The following is a 14,585-nucleotide window of genomic DNA, read 5'->3' as shown; positions in this document are numbered from 1 at the left end:
GCGCGTTTCAATGGGAAATCGGGCAGTCGAAGACTCCTTCACCCCTATATCCTCCTAGCTTGTATGCCAACTTTTATCATTCCCGCAACACCGGAAGTGCCCTAGAGGTCAGTAGCGTCGCTAGGGTTTGAAATTTGGGAGGGCTAAATCAGGGCAAACTAGTTATTAAAAGAATTTAATAAAAAAAAATATTGCATAATGTTTTCATTGGATAATGTGTAGACCTTTAAAACTACCTAATTTTGCGTCAACGTGAAATTATTCGTATTTTAAAGATATACAACCTTTTATTGATAAAAATGGAACCGATTATGAAGGATTTTCACTCGTCTTAAGTTTATTTTTAGTTTTGTTTAGCTTTTAGTCCACAATATTGGGACTACTTTCGAAAGAACATGAAACATTTTACTTGTCTCCATCTGTTCTTTTCTTCAAAATTGTACTGTTTGATATTGAAATTCATCTCTGCCGAGATGAAACTTAACGAATCTATCATTATATTTTTTATATATTGCTACAGAATTTTAGGATGTAACAGCTATTTTTTGGTAGGGTTTACGGATATTTTTGGCGGGGCTAAGTTTGGAATTTGGGGGGCTATAGCCCCCCCCAAAAAGGCCTAGCGACGCCACTGCTAGAGGTTTAGATGATGACTCTAATTCTAAACCCCCATTTCAAGGGCTAAAAGGGGAAAACTCCCGCTTTTGGGACTTTTCCCTTTGCTTGTATGCTTAGTGGTACAAGTATGCCAAATTTCATCATTCTAGCACCACCGGAAATGCCTTAGAGGTTTTGATGATGTGTCAGTCAGTCAGTCTCATAATGTGTCATTTTCACATAGGATTATCACAGAAACCGAATGTGTTAGAAAGCTTAAAGTTGGAGGACTTTCTAGGATTAACACTGTGCCCTTGAGGTGCAAATATGAGTGGTGTACTATTCCCCAGTACCGAGTTACGAGGGGGTGAAAATGAGGCTGAAATGTTTCGGGTAAAGGATTGCTGGTAGTGCACGACAACTTGGAGGGTGCACTACCGTGCACCCAGACTAAATAACTTTTCTAGATGTGTCAAAACGTTGTAGGCCTAGATGTGTCAATAAGTTGTAGGCCTATCAACTTGCCCAACTTCTGAAGGGGAAAAGTGAGTAAATCCTTCCTTTTCACTCGAAGTATCTTTTTCCAACAAATGGAACTTTTTAAGCCTCATATATCGTCCATAGTGTCGAAGGGAGCATTATTATTGTCTTTATTGTTTGCCTTTAGGTTGGGTTTGAGCTTTCTCCTAGCAACTTCCTTGTATCTTGCGCTATCCAGTTCTTGCGAGCTATTTTCCTCCTCCAAATCCGGACTATCTAAAATGTTTACGAATTCTTTAAATGTTTCTGTTACGGACGCACACGTAAGATCTGTTATGAGTTCTAGCTGACCCTCTAAAACTTTGCAATGTCTAAAGTTTGCGCCTGTAACACAGTAAAAAGTTCCTAAAAATTTCCAGTATTTCCACACCTATCAATTTCGGAACTCTTATTTTCCGAGTTTGTTATGATATTATTTAGTCTGCGCCTAAGAGGAGGCAATGCTACTAAACTTTCCTGCAACTGGACTCGGCTGATAACTCTGATCACTAAAATCGAGTTTACACTTCTTCGTTAAACTCGAAGAGAGTAGACCGAAGCTGTCACAAACCCAATTTGGACGTACAACAGACGGCACCCCCAATAAAACCTTTTGCTTGGATATATGGAATTGGTTAACTAATACAATTCCTAGCGGGCAGAATGAGAGATAAGGAAAGGCCAAAGGTCTGTTTTCGTTCAACGAAAAGTAGTCGGCCAAATTTTTGGCGGGTAGGACATTTCGACGTCGCACCGGCTAGCCACAAGATTAAATTTGTAACAGTCGTTGAAAAGTCGGGAAAACTGGCAGCCAACAGGTAGGCCCGACTCCGTCGTGCCACTGGGGGTATAGCTAAGTAAAAATCCATACTGCAATATAATAATCTTGTGTGAACTAGACAACCTGTTTTGCCTTTTCGTAACTACGCTTAGCCCTTTGAAAAGAGCTTGCGTCCAGCGCAAGAGCTTGTTGGCGTTGCGTAATTTATTTTGGAAAACTCGCCTGATAAAAATATATACCGTCACGCAATGCAGTTTTCAATTCAATAGTTTTGATCCAAAGCGCAGGTTGTTATAGGAGTCACATAATGTAGTAGCGATATTTGATATGGCTTCGCTTTGGGTAATTAGAATTATTATTACGATGAAAGTAAATATCTAGTGGAGCACAGAAGAGCAGCAGCATCGCTAGCTTGGAGAATGTCAGCCAATAAATCCACCTGCTATATCGGCGTTGTAGAGGTAAATGCAATCTAAGTATTAAAGCAAAAATTTATTCTCAGTTTAAAATATTGGAGCACCCAACTAGAATTGAAGCGACAAACTTAGATTGTTCATAATAGATATGGAATCGTTTTTGGGTTTAATAGTTCCACAACGTTGACTATATATTCAAAATGCAAAAAAAAAAATTTAATTGATACAAATTGGGAAACCAAAATAAACTCTCCGAGTTGAGACGGAATTCAGAGGTTTTTCTTAAATAATGAAATAAATATAACTGATATGAATTATTTTAATCGTCAGTAGTTTATCTTAATATTTGTTAAGTCGTTTTAAGAAAGTTATTCCTAAAATCATTTTAAACATAGCTATTGTGGACGTTTCTAGCGTATGCCTCTTTAAGAATCTTGGGATATTTAGGGTATATAAGGCGTATAATTCACAGTAAATGACATGAAAACCCGAAATTGCGTGACCCTTTGGGGGAAGCCCAGTCGTAACCCTAGCCGATCGCCGCGGACATTTTAACCTTAACTATTATAATGGAGTAGAAACCAATATTGCTTACTGCGAACTCGGTCCGGAAATTGAATATACGTTAGCCCCGATTTTCCCTCTGCGAACGCGATGACAGTTAGACACACAGACACGTTCAGTGTAATACCTCTCTGTGACGTAATAGTCACTAGGAGAGGTAAAAAATCAAAAATAGCATGATAAACTCACGTAGATTAAAATTGATTTTGGAAATATAGCTTGTTTGTATTATTTCAAATTAAACTGGACAAGTATTTTACTATTTGGGGATAACAGTCAAGTAACGGTGTAATTGTGTTGTGAATTTGGTTTCCAGGACTATTTAAACCTCATGCCTAGCTACGGGAAATGCGTTAACTACGTTAAGGATTGGATCACTAAGTTGTGTCACCATGAGTAAATTTCTAATCAGACTCGTACTGTACATTTCGGGAGGGTACTTGAGCCTCAACATCGCAATAGAGAGGCTAACTATATTGTACCATATGGAGATGAAAACACAAATGTTTGGCGTATTCTTTACACCAAAAGTGGATGAGAGGAAAAGTATGAAAATGGCCAAAAGTCGCGAGTCATCAGAGTTTCGCCGTAGTTGACCGTTTTTATTGGCGTAGCTATACTGGGCCTGTTCACTCCCTTAAAATAGGTCTTGTGTTAATTCGCGGTTACGCGGTTACCGTCGTCTGCTATTGCGTATGCTAGAACTTCCTCGATTTGTGTTTGTAGTCAGGACAGAGTAGCTAGTAATGTTTTAAAAGGTATTTGAAGGTATGAAATGGATTTAAGTGAGGTTATCGAAGCAATAGAAGAGCAGATACGTTTGAAACAAATCTCGGTAATTTAGCTATAGCGCGAGCAGCTTGCGTCGTGATGCGCGTGATCGAGTAGGCTATGGTTAAACCAAGGAGCATAAATGTCTGAACTACTTTCAGTCGCGAGTTTGCAAGGCCATCAGTCACTAGTGAACTAAATAGTTATTGGCAAAACTTTCATGTACGCGTTTTTTAACACAGGCTCTATGTCCATTGTCATACTTTCCCTCTCATCCACATTTGCTTACACCTTTTCTGAGATCGGTCGCAATTGGCTCAATTGCGTCATAAGATCCGACAGAGAGGGTCAAGATCGTTCACGGATTAGTGTGAAAATAAAACACAAATAATTTCCGGAGCTACCCAAACCTTTTTTCCCGCAAAAAATGTATCGTTAGCGATAAATCATCCGATTAAATGATCTATTTAAACACATCGAGCTCTAGCTATGTAAATGAAAACGTAAGATCTTTAAATGGAACACGAAAAATAATTTAGAGCAGTAAACGTGATGCGCTGATTGTGTAAGAAGACTAATAAAGTCTAAAGTTCCTATTGAGCTTGATCACTGGATCAAGCGCCCTCCTTGTCTTAATGCCCCAAAAGGGCCAAAACCGATAGGACTTGGTTAAAACTTAAACAAAACTCCTAATCATTTCCACAGGGTCCAGGAGGTTCTGTTTGATTACGCAAATGTGGCTCCTGATTTATTGACAATTAAGGATAAAAATATCGTTATTTAAAGGGTTGTTTAAAACATTTTTAGAGAAGATCACTATCGTAGACGACGGACCTTATGCTGGACATGTGGCATCATAACTATGAAGTATTTTCGAAAGTGGGTATGTTCTACCCAATGGAAACCAGTTCAATGTACATATTCAGCAAAAACCCCATCAAGGTTGTGAAAAACTCCTTTCACAACTTTTTACCGATAAAAGCAAACGTAAGACACCAACCCCTTACACAAGCAGCTGCCAATTACTCTATTATATAATACAGGTTTATCTGTCATTGTTTGGTCTGATGACCCTTGTTTCTTGTATCCTGGCCATAACTAACAATCGAAATTTCAGCGCGGTTAAGGTAATTAAATCGCAGATAAGTGAATTGTCTAACATGGCTGTCGTATTCATAAGACAAGGTAAGTTTTACACGAGGCCTGCCATTATTACAAAGTATGACTAATAGACTGCACCCTCGGAACTGCTAAATTGCTGAACTTGACACTAAAAACACTACATAGGTGAAACATTACCATCGATTTTAATTTAGAACTCACATAGGAGCAGAAGTCCATTAAATTACCCTAGGAAGTAAACAATTACAATAGCTGGTTTGATAGAGAGAAGCAAAGGTATAACATGCTTAAGTATTCACGCGGAATAGACCCAGGCTGCATTCAGTAACGCTCAACGGAGGCTCTGTTGAATGCGCATTCTCCATTGAACGATTTTCGAAACTTCCGGTTTGACGTCACGATTTAAGCGAAGAGGCATCGAAGTCATCGGCTGTAAGAGCCGATTACTTCGTTGAGCAACGCATTTGTGACGTATCAACAATGGCGGAAACTTATCTCCCTGAAGGATTTCGAGAAGTTAATTTGACGGATAATTTCGGAACTATTTATAAAATCGGTGTAGAAGCGACTGAATGCGAATGAATAATGTCTGTTAATTATTGTATGAAATTTTTTCGATTATATCTATGAATCTTAAAAAGTTATTGGGTTTTAAAGCTTAAGCCTTGGCTAAGTTACTGGTCAGAGTTTTCTCTTATTCCGATTAGCAGGCCCTCTCATATCCATTTCCATGAACAGTAAGCAGACAACACAACGAAAAGTTTGCAGAAAAATCGTTCAGTAGCGTAATACGTCACATGACATGACGTTGATCAACGGAGCTCAACGCGTTTGGTCTCCGTTGAGCGTTACTGAACGCACCCCCAGTATTCCTTTGAAAATTCAAGGGGAGGGGGCGGAAAACGAGGCCGGGCTATTTCGCCTCTCAGTCGGAAAATACGTAATTTTCGTCATTCGAGTCGCTCTGACGTGAGTTTTCAAGAACCAATGAGATGCTGGTTGTAATTTAGAGGCAGGGATTAACTCCGGACCTACGATCGGACTGGAAATAAAGCTGGAAATGTGGCGAAATAATATCTCTTCTTGGCTGGGGTAAGAACTCCTTTATCCCTATGTGTTTTCCCACTTTCATAACAGTGTTAGAAATCTCGAGCTCCTCTCTTTGAAAGTCTTTCTTCTCGGTTTTTTCCAGTGGAAGGGGCGTTTTCCATTCCTTTAGAGATCCAGCGTTCATTTTCAGCCAATAGCTGTTTCTCTCCCAATAGGGCAGATATTGACGTGTTAACGGCGCCCATAGCCACCTCCATATTTTCCCCTAGATGGAGCGAGTACCCCAGGTAACACGAGATAGATACACGATAGAGGTTAGGCGAGCTTTACCGATATAGAGGCAACACACTTTTTCCCGAGACGTTGGTACGAGAGGTAGGAAACGGCGACGACACAATGAAACGGCTATTACCTTATTTTACTCTAACCATTAAACTATTTAATTAACTTCAATGAAGCCTCATTATTTGACCCGAAAACAACGTTAACAATTCAGAAGTGGGATAGACCCGTAAAATACGCGAAAACTACGAACTTTAATGGCGCTAACGCCGCCCGAGGCTTTTTTCGCTAAGCCTAACCCGTACCCCACGCGAGATCGAGAACGGCACCGGCCCTAACACGCACGAGGCTTGCTCCGCTAAGCCTAACGAACTCGTTGCCGATACTAGCCATGTATAGACAACCGGTTGAGAAAACAACGGAAGTCTTCCTATGAACCAACAACGACGCCGACGCCGATGATAACCTCCGTGAAAGGAAACAAATATAACGAAGATTCAACACGACGAAGTAGACGACTGAAAGGCGAAAATCGAGAATTACCAATAAGCCGGGAAACTAACAAAGTAAAGTCACAGAAGCCCCAACGTTTTCGGGAAGCTGATCTGCAGACTGACGATACCTTAGACGAAGTGACCAACGATATCGGTAACACCCTGGACGACGTAGATAAAGCCGCGATTCAGCAAAACGACGAGAATCTATATTTTTCCACGATACGGAGGAAAAGGGGAACAAAGTCTGCGATGACGACTCTGACTCATCCTACGACAGCGTAACAGAAAACCATCCAGATAATTTCAACGAACGAAATTTTCTAAACGTAACTTGGGCTTTTCCAACGAAAACGAAGACCAGCGATCATTCCACGATAATCAAGACATCGCAAGCGAAATCAACAGCCAAGACGAACCTTTGCCTAAAATACACGAAGGCGAATCGCGAAGAACCACGTTTTTGCATTCTCACGAGACACGAGATAACAGCATGCCACGAACAGGAGCTGAGAGTGAGCAGGTTGCTCCTATGGGTTTCATTTCCATAAACGACTTCTCGGACTCCGTACAGAGGGCAGTTGACGCGGCGGTACAACGATCAATTTCAGCCATGTCGGAAGCGCACCTCGCCCAACAAACTCAACTTATGAACGCTCATCAGTTACAATTAGAAGCTCTTCAAGCCAATAATCCTCGAAACGTAACTGCGGCAAATCCAGTACAACAACACCACCATTACAACGATGGGAGCAAACTAATCCCCGACTTCGATCCAGTCAAATCTCCGCATCAAACCGTCGATTCCTGGATCAATAAAGTCGACGACACGGGTGACGCGTAAAACTGGAATGAAACGATGAAGATAAACCACGCAATACTGAAATTGCAAGGGACGGCCAAGGTATGGTATGAAGGCTTGGCCACAGTAAACCATTGTGTGAGATTTTTATGATTAGTTCGGTTCGCCTTACATAAGTTTATATTTTTTCGTTGATAGTTTATAAGCATTTTAGTTGGGACTATAAAGAACTGTCGCGAGTAGAAGTTTTCAGGTTTAAGTTTTCCGTTTATATTTTTCGTGTTAAGGAGAGACAAAATCTCGTGCTACTTCTTACAATTTTATTTTTCAACTGAACATCTTCTTACAATACTTCGTTTTTCTTTTGTACATGTTTACTGAGTAAACCTTGCTTTTAAGTCGCTGGGTGAATTTCCTCTTTTTGGGAGGTCGGAGAGTTTTTGGGGTTAAGCCCCATTCTACCACGCCTCTGCCCAGCGACCCTAGTTTTCATTTTTAGTCGGTAATTTCATCCTGGGTGGTTTTCACTACAATATCTTTCCATCTCTATACATTTTGGTTTTTCGCCTACGTCATTGGTATTTTTCTTTTTGAGGATGGAAAGATTTAAACTAAAAGGTTTTTGAAGCGCTCTGAAAATGAAAACTGGTAGCATGGATTTTTACATTTTTCAATGAGAATAATTCCAACAATAATTTATACATTTTTGATATAAAAATATTTAACACTCCCCCCAAAAATACGGAAGGGAGCACATGCAGTATTTTTTACACATATTGATACATTTTCAACAAAATAATTTTTTTTTACAAATTTCATCAGTCAATTAATTACTAATTTCTAAGGGATACAATAATTGAATGGGTTGCCTTATGATATTTCCGTTAGACATTCTTATGAGACAAGATCGTACCTTACCGTCTCGACCCTTCTGACTTTCTACCACTACTCCTAATTTCCAATTTTGTCTTTGAATATTGTCCTCGTGCACTAATACTACATCATTGTTTTTAAATGGAGTTTCTGTTTTTGCTAAATGGCTATGGTGACTTTGGTGAGCGGATCGGAGATCCATACGATACTCCGTTTTCCACCTCTTCCAAACTCGCTTCAAGAGAGCCTGTCTATACTTTAGTCTTTTAGTTAGATCTTGTCTTTTGATGTCATTTGGAGTATTTTGAAACTTTTAGGAAGTGACCAGGAGTAAGGGGAATGGGTTCGCTAGCCTCGTTATATACATAGCTTAGTGGTCTGGAGTTCAACATAGCTTCAGTCTCAACTAATATTGTCTCCATTTCGACATGGTTTAAAAGAGCTTTACCCAATACTTTTTTAAGGGTTGATTTTACACTACGAACCATACGCTCGTACTGTCCACCCCACCAGGGTGCTTTTGGGGCAATGAATTGCCAGGAAATTCCTTTCTTTCCAAAAAATTTCAAAATATCCTCTGTTTTTAAGTTTTTCCATAATTCTTTTAAAACGTCATTAGATTTAACAAAGGTTTTAGCGTTATCGCTATAAATAACTTTTGGTATTCCGCGTCTAGCTATCATGCGCCTCATTGCTAATAAAAAATCGTCGGTGGACATTGTTTGCACTATTTCTAAATGGATAGATCGTGTTACTGAACATACGAAAAGGCAAATATAGGCTTTAATAGTATTTTGACTGTTGGGTTTTTGCAAAGTCGAGGCCCATTGTTTCAAAGGGCTGAGTCTCCACGATTCTATTTTTAGGGAGCGGAGCTTCCGCCATTTCACCTGCCCTTTGATTTGGCCTTTTACATGGGTAACACCTCTTTACAATTTGTTTGGCTACTTGCCGACCACTAATTATCCAATACTTCTCTCTAATCTCAGTAATAGTGCTTTGAACTCCGGCATGCATGACGTCGTTATGGCTTCTTTCCATCAGGAGAGCGGCTAATCTGGTGTTTTTATTTAAAATTGCGGGTTGTTTTTGCCTATAACTAAATTCTGCTTCTTCTATTCGACCCCGCACACACAATAGATCTTCGTCATTGATGAACGGTTTCAAAGTTGCAATTTTTGATCTTGAATCAAAGGGCTTATGGTTTTCTAGCTTCCTAATTTCGTCTGGGTAAATTTCTTTTTGGGTGTGTTTAACCCAAAGATTTTCTGCGTTCTTTAATTCCTCTGAATTTAATTCCCCTATTATTTTTGTCCCCTTTTTTCTCACGTGTCTCAGAAACCTAAGTACCCATGCGGTTATTCTAATAACCCTATTAATTTTGCTAAATTTGTTTAAATCAATAAGATTCTGAATCAATTGTTGTTCCCTAGTTTGCAAATGTAAGACTACTTTTCTCCTCTCGGCTTCGACCACTTGGTTGTTAACTTCTATTGGGCTTTTTGGCCAGTTTTCAGGATCGCCTTTTAACAATTTGGGACCCTCATACCAAACCTTACATTCGGGAAGGTGACTAGCCTTGACACCCCTAGTGGCTAAATCTGCAGGATTGTCCTCTCCAGGACAATGACTCCAGTCTTTTGAGTTGGTTAGCCTCCGAATTTCCTCTACTCTATTGGAAACGAAAGGTTTCCACGTTTTGGCTTCTTGTTTAATCCAAAATAAGGCTATGGTGCTATCTGTCCACAAACGGGTCCTCGTGACTTGATTTTGGTATAAATCTTTAGTATATCTAATTAATCTAGCAGCTAGCAAACATCCCATTAATTCTAACTTGGGTATGGAACTAATAGAGTCCATTTCTTTGAGAGGGGCTACTCTGGTCTTTGCCACGACTAAAACTGTTTTAATTTCTCCTAATGTTGTCACTATCCCGAGGTAAATTGTAGCCGCATAGGCCACTTGACTCGCGTCACTAAAGGCGTGAATCTGTATTTCTTTAATTTCTCCGCGAAGCTGGTCTAGGAAATATCTTGGGAATTTTATTTTTCTAAGTGAGGGCAATTCCTAACACCACTCTTGAAACGTGGTAGCGAGTTGACCACCTAATTCCTGATCCCAGGTGACCTTTTGTTTCCATAATTCCTGAAACAATAGCTTCGCTCTGAGGGTAAAAGGACCTACTAATCCCATGGGGTCAAATATTTGGGAAACTGAGCTCAAAACCGCTCTTTTAGTCACTTCAACTTTCATGAGATAACCTACCAACTTTTGTAAATTATATGAAAACTCATCTGTTTCTGCTTCCCAGTTAATTCCTAGTACTTTCTGTTTTCCGGAATTTTCATTGCTTCCGAAAATGGCTACGGGTCCTGAATTTTTCTCCCGCTCCCCCACATTGATCTAAGTTCTTTAGAATTTGAATTCCATTTTCGTAAGCACATACCTGCTTCACCCATAATTCTGTTCATTTTGTTTGATATTTCCCAACGTTTTTCTGCGCTTTGAACCCCACTAGTTACGTCATCGACGTACAGGTTAATTTTTAAGACTTTCGCGACTTCTGGATCGGATTTTTCATATTTATTAGCATGCATTTTAATAGTTACGGCGAGCAAAAACGCGCTGGGGGCCACTCCGAAAGGGATTCTAGTCATACGGAATACCCTGAACCTATCACTAAGTACTTTCCCTTCTTCTTCCTGAATCCATAGGAATCGGGACATATCTCTATCTTGCTAATCCAAACCAACCTGTAAATATGCCTTTTCTATATCCGCGGTAATAGCTACGGGATGTGTCCTAAATCTAATCATTAATCCTACAAGGTCAGGATTTAAATTTGGTCCTGGCAGTAGAGCATCATTTAAAGAGGGTTTCCCCTTTTCATGGGAGGAACCATCCAAAACCACCCTCAATTTTGTGGTGGCGCTGTTTTCATTGATAACTCCCTGATGTGGTAAATAATAACAGGTTGGAGTTTCCAATTCCTCTTCCGGGACTTCTTCAATTATCCCTAGATCTATTTGTTTTTGTATGACCTCGCTATACTCTTTGAGAAATTTTGTATTGTTTTCAAATTTTCTAATTAGGGGTTTAATTATTTTCCTCGCCTCCCCATAGTTATTAGGCAGGTTCTCTCTATCAATTTTCCACGGGAATTTAACTACATACCGCCCGTCTTCAAACTTTACATTTTCAGAATACTCCTGGACTATTTCTTCTTTTGTTAACTTATTTTCTAATTCGGGTTGGATTCCTATAGCTTCCAGGTCCCACAAATTTTGCATGATTCTATCCGCGCGTTCTTCTACGCTAACGTGGAGAGTGGAGTAAGTTTCTACCCCCGCACTTTCTATTTCTATGGGTCCCGCTATGGCCCAACCTAGCTTTGTTTCTAGCGCCACTGTGGCTTTGCCTAACGTCTCTATTTGACCTGACGCAAATTCCCAGTATGAATCACCTCCAATCAAAATCCCCATATCGCTAGCCTTTTCGTCTGGCTCATCAGCTAATTGTAACCCTTTATTTTTGAGGTAACTTTCAATTTCATCGCAGCGTGGTTTTACTAAAGCATTACAGATATAAGATACTTCTACTGCCTCTATGCTGACCGATTCATATGGGTTTTGTTGGTTTTGTAAAGTAACTTTTACTACATTTCGATTTACTTGAGGTGCATCTTTATTCCCAAAACTAAAGATAGTTAGAAGGGTATTTCCTACAACTGGTAAATTAAGATCTCTAGATATGTCCCTTTTAATAAAGGACAGCTGGCTTCCCCCATCTAACAGACACCTAAGAGGTTGTTTCTGATTTTCGTTTTCTGGGTTCATAGCTAATGCCCTAGCGGTTTGTAGCATAACCGTTTTCTTACATTCTACTTGATTACTAACAGCTATCTGTACTGAATTTCCTTGAGTGGGGTGGGCTTCTTCTGGGTATCCCCTTTCTCTGACTGGATTATTTTGCCCTCTGTTTACATCTAACTGGTCACAGACCACAACGTTATGTTTCTTCCCACATTTCCTACTAGTGTTAAATGGGGACCAACAACTTGCCACATCATGACTCATTCTAAGGCAATTATAACACCTATTTTCTGATCTAATTAAATTCATTTTAGCTTCTAATGAGTGATTTGTACAACAAATCGAGGCGTGATCCTCACATTTACAAAAAATGCAGTAAGTTTTCTTTCCGGCATCATTTCTAAAGTAATTACCCTGTGGGTTAGTGTTCCTATAATTATTTTTTGGTGGAGAGCCCCTCTGAACCGTCAATGCTGAGGCGGACCCTTGATTCCTGAACCTTTCCAATTTAGGCTGATATTTATCTTTTTGTCTATCTTTATTATTTTGATCTCTACCATAGTGCGATTCGTCCCCACCAATTGATTCAGATACCTCTCTAGTTTCCACCTCCCTTCTCAAGAATTTCAAAATGTGATCTACATCCCAATCCTCATCTCCATTTTTGGTTCTACTATAATCAATTCTAATATCTTTTGGTATTTTTTCTAATAGTTCGGGCCCTAGACTGAGACTATTTTCTTTCATATTTACCCCTAAATTTTTTAAACTTCTTATACTTCCATCGCAAGTATCAACTAGTTTCCTTAAGCCCTTTGTATCACTAGATTTATTAACTTTTGGTACAGCTTTTAAGGCGCTCATCAATGAATTTTTGATCATATCTTTTCTCCCAAATCTACCCTCTAACATTGTTACCGCATCATCGTATGCCTCATCTGATGCTATCATATTGTCTAAGGAACTAGCCGCTTCACCCTCTAAGAAAGAAACCAAATACGTAAATTTGTCCACCTTTGACATGTTAGTTCTGTCGTCTACCGCTGATTTAAAATGGCTCCAAAAGGTTGGCCATTTTGTGAAATCCCCGTTGAATTTGGTCATCGTTAAAGTTGGAAGCTCGGTGGCTGATTTTTCTGAGGAGTTTGATCCGGAAGTAGTCGACCCCGCGCTGGATGTTTGGACGACCGGTCTAGGTGCTAGTTTAGCAAGGATTCGGTTGACCTTGGATTTGGTTCCTATGATTCTGTCCCGGTTGTCCATGGCTCTGTTGACATCTTTTTCTCTTTCATCGGTGTTGGTGGTGAGGTTCTCCACTCGTTGATCGATCTCGTTCATTGTAATTTCTTTTGGTTCGAGAATCGCTAATTGATCTTCTAGATCATCCGGTTTATGGTTGTAGCTTTCAGAAGTGAGTCGATCAGGTTACAAGTTCTTGTTACCGAGGTCCTTATTGCCTTTTGCGATGCTTTTAGGGCCATAAGTTCCTGGTTGTTGGCGGCGGCTAAAGCCTTTGCGGCCGCTGTAGCAGCTTGCTCTTCCGCGGTCATTTTTTAGCACGCGTTGGATAAAGTTTTTTCCGTAATTTAATTTTTTTTCACGCAAGTAGTTGCTAACTCTTCCTTTCTAATTCTAGTTTAATTTTTTGTTTAAATATATTTCACTCACGACTAATTTCTTGTGATCCCGGGTTTCGGCACCATTATGTGGGAGATTTTTATGATTAGTTCAGTTCGCCCTACATAAGTTTATATTTTTTCGTTGATAGTTTAAGCTTTTTAGTTGGGACTATAAAGAACTGTCGCGAGTTGAAGTTTTCAGGTTTAAGTTTTCCGTTTATATTTTTCGTGTTAAGGAGAGGCAAAATCTCGTGCTACTTCTTACAATTTTATTTTTCAACTGAACATCTTCTTACAATACTTCGTTTTTCTTTTGTACATGTTTACTGAGTAAACCTTGCTTTTAAGTCGCTGGGTGAATTCCCTCTTTTTGGGAGGTCGGAGAGTTTTTGGGGTTAAGCCCCATTCTACCACGCCTCTGCCCAGCGACCCTAGTTTTCATTTTTAGTCGGTAATTTCATCCTGGGTGGTTTTCACTACAATATCTTTCCATCTCTATACATTTTGGTTTTTCGCCTACGTCATTGGTATTTTTTTTGAGGATGGAAAGATTTAAACTAAAAGGTTTTTGAAGCGCTCTGAAAATGAAAACTGGTAGCATGGGTTTTTACATTTTTCAAAGAGAATAATTCCAACAATAATTTATACATTTTTGATATAAAAATATTTAACAACCATACCTGGGACGAATGGAAGCACTTGCTAAGGGAATGGTTTCCCGTCGTGAAAGGCAATCAGTCTCTTCACCGTGAAATGGAGAGAAGAATGAAACAGCCAAACGAAACCATCGAAGCCTACTACCACGATAAAGTAGCCAAGGCTAGACTAAGCGGGCTACATGAAGACGACATGATAGATTATACCATCACGGGCCTTAACGACG

General features: G+C 39.7%; 2 protein-coding genes across 2 annotated transcripts; both read right to left on the bottom strand.

Moving 5' to 3' along the window:
• Positions 1–8,224: 8,224 nt before the first annotated feature.
• Positions 8,225–8,693, bottom strand: LOC149587230 (uncharacterized). The gene is made up of 2 exons (XM_089863532.1): positions 8,637–8,693; positions 8,225–8,581 (listed from the first exon to the last, which is right to left on the bottom strand). Exons 1-2 carry the CDS (start codon positions 8,691–8,693, stop codon positions 8,225–8,227), a joined length of 414 nt encoding a protein of 137 aa, XP_089719658.1.
• A 361-nt stretch (positions 8,694–9,054) lies between these two features.
• On the bottom strand, positions 9,055–13,633 carry LOC149587229 (uncharacterized). Its single transcript, XM_089863531.1, has 5 exons — positions 13,548–13,633; positions 11,025–13,485; positions 10,718–10,973; positions 10,349–10,643; positions 9,055–10,303 (listed from the first exon to the last, which is right to left on the bottom strand). The coding sequence occupies exons 1-5, from the start codon at positions 13,631–13,633 to the stop codon at positions 9,055–9,057; spliced, it is 4,347 nt and encodes a 1,448-aa protein (XP_089719657.1).
• Between the last annotated feature and the right edge of the window lie 952 nt (positions 13,634–14,585).

The sequence above is a fragment of the Phalangium opilio genome, unplaced genomic scaffold (genome assembly GCF_054372755.1).
Source record: "Phalangium opilio isolate 3A_F unplaced genomic scaffold, DU_Popi_V2 ptg001170l_1, whole genome shotgun sequence".
In the NCBI taxonomy this organism is placed as follows: Eukaryota; Metazoa; Arthropoda; class Arachnida; order Opiliones; family Phalangiidae; genus Phalangium; species Phalangium opilio.
Note: the sequence above shows the minus strand (reverse complement) of the source record. Positions and strands in the feature narration are given on the sequence as shown.

What these genes read in the sequence shown, in the direction of transcription:
- LOC149587230 (XM_089863532.1), bottom strand. Translation starts at nt 8,693, where the DNA reads ATGGAGACAATATTAGTTGAGACTGAAGCTATGTTGAACTCCAGACCA. An exon ending in ACTCCAGACCACTAAGCTAT is followed by an intron (nt 8,582 to 8,636) that starts GTATATAACGAG and finishes ACTTCCTAAAAG; the next exon opens with TTTCAAAATACTCCAAATGA.
- LOC149587229 (XM_089863531.1), bottom strand. Translation starts at nt 13,633, where the DNA reads ATGACCGCGGAAGAGCAAGCTGCTACAGCGGCCGCAAAGGCTTTAGCC. An exon ending in CTTATGGCCCTAAAAGCATC is followed by an intron (nt 13,486 to 13,547) that starts GCAAAAGGCAAT and finishes CACTTCTGAAAG; the next exon opens with CTACAACCATAAACCGGATG. An exon ending in CAGAATTATGGGTGAAGCAG is followed by an intron (nt 10,644 to 10,717) that starts GTATGTGCTTAC and finishes AGAAAAATTCAG; the next exon opens with GACCCGTAGCCATTTTCGGA.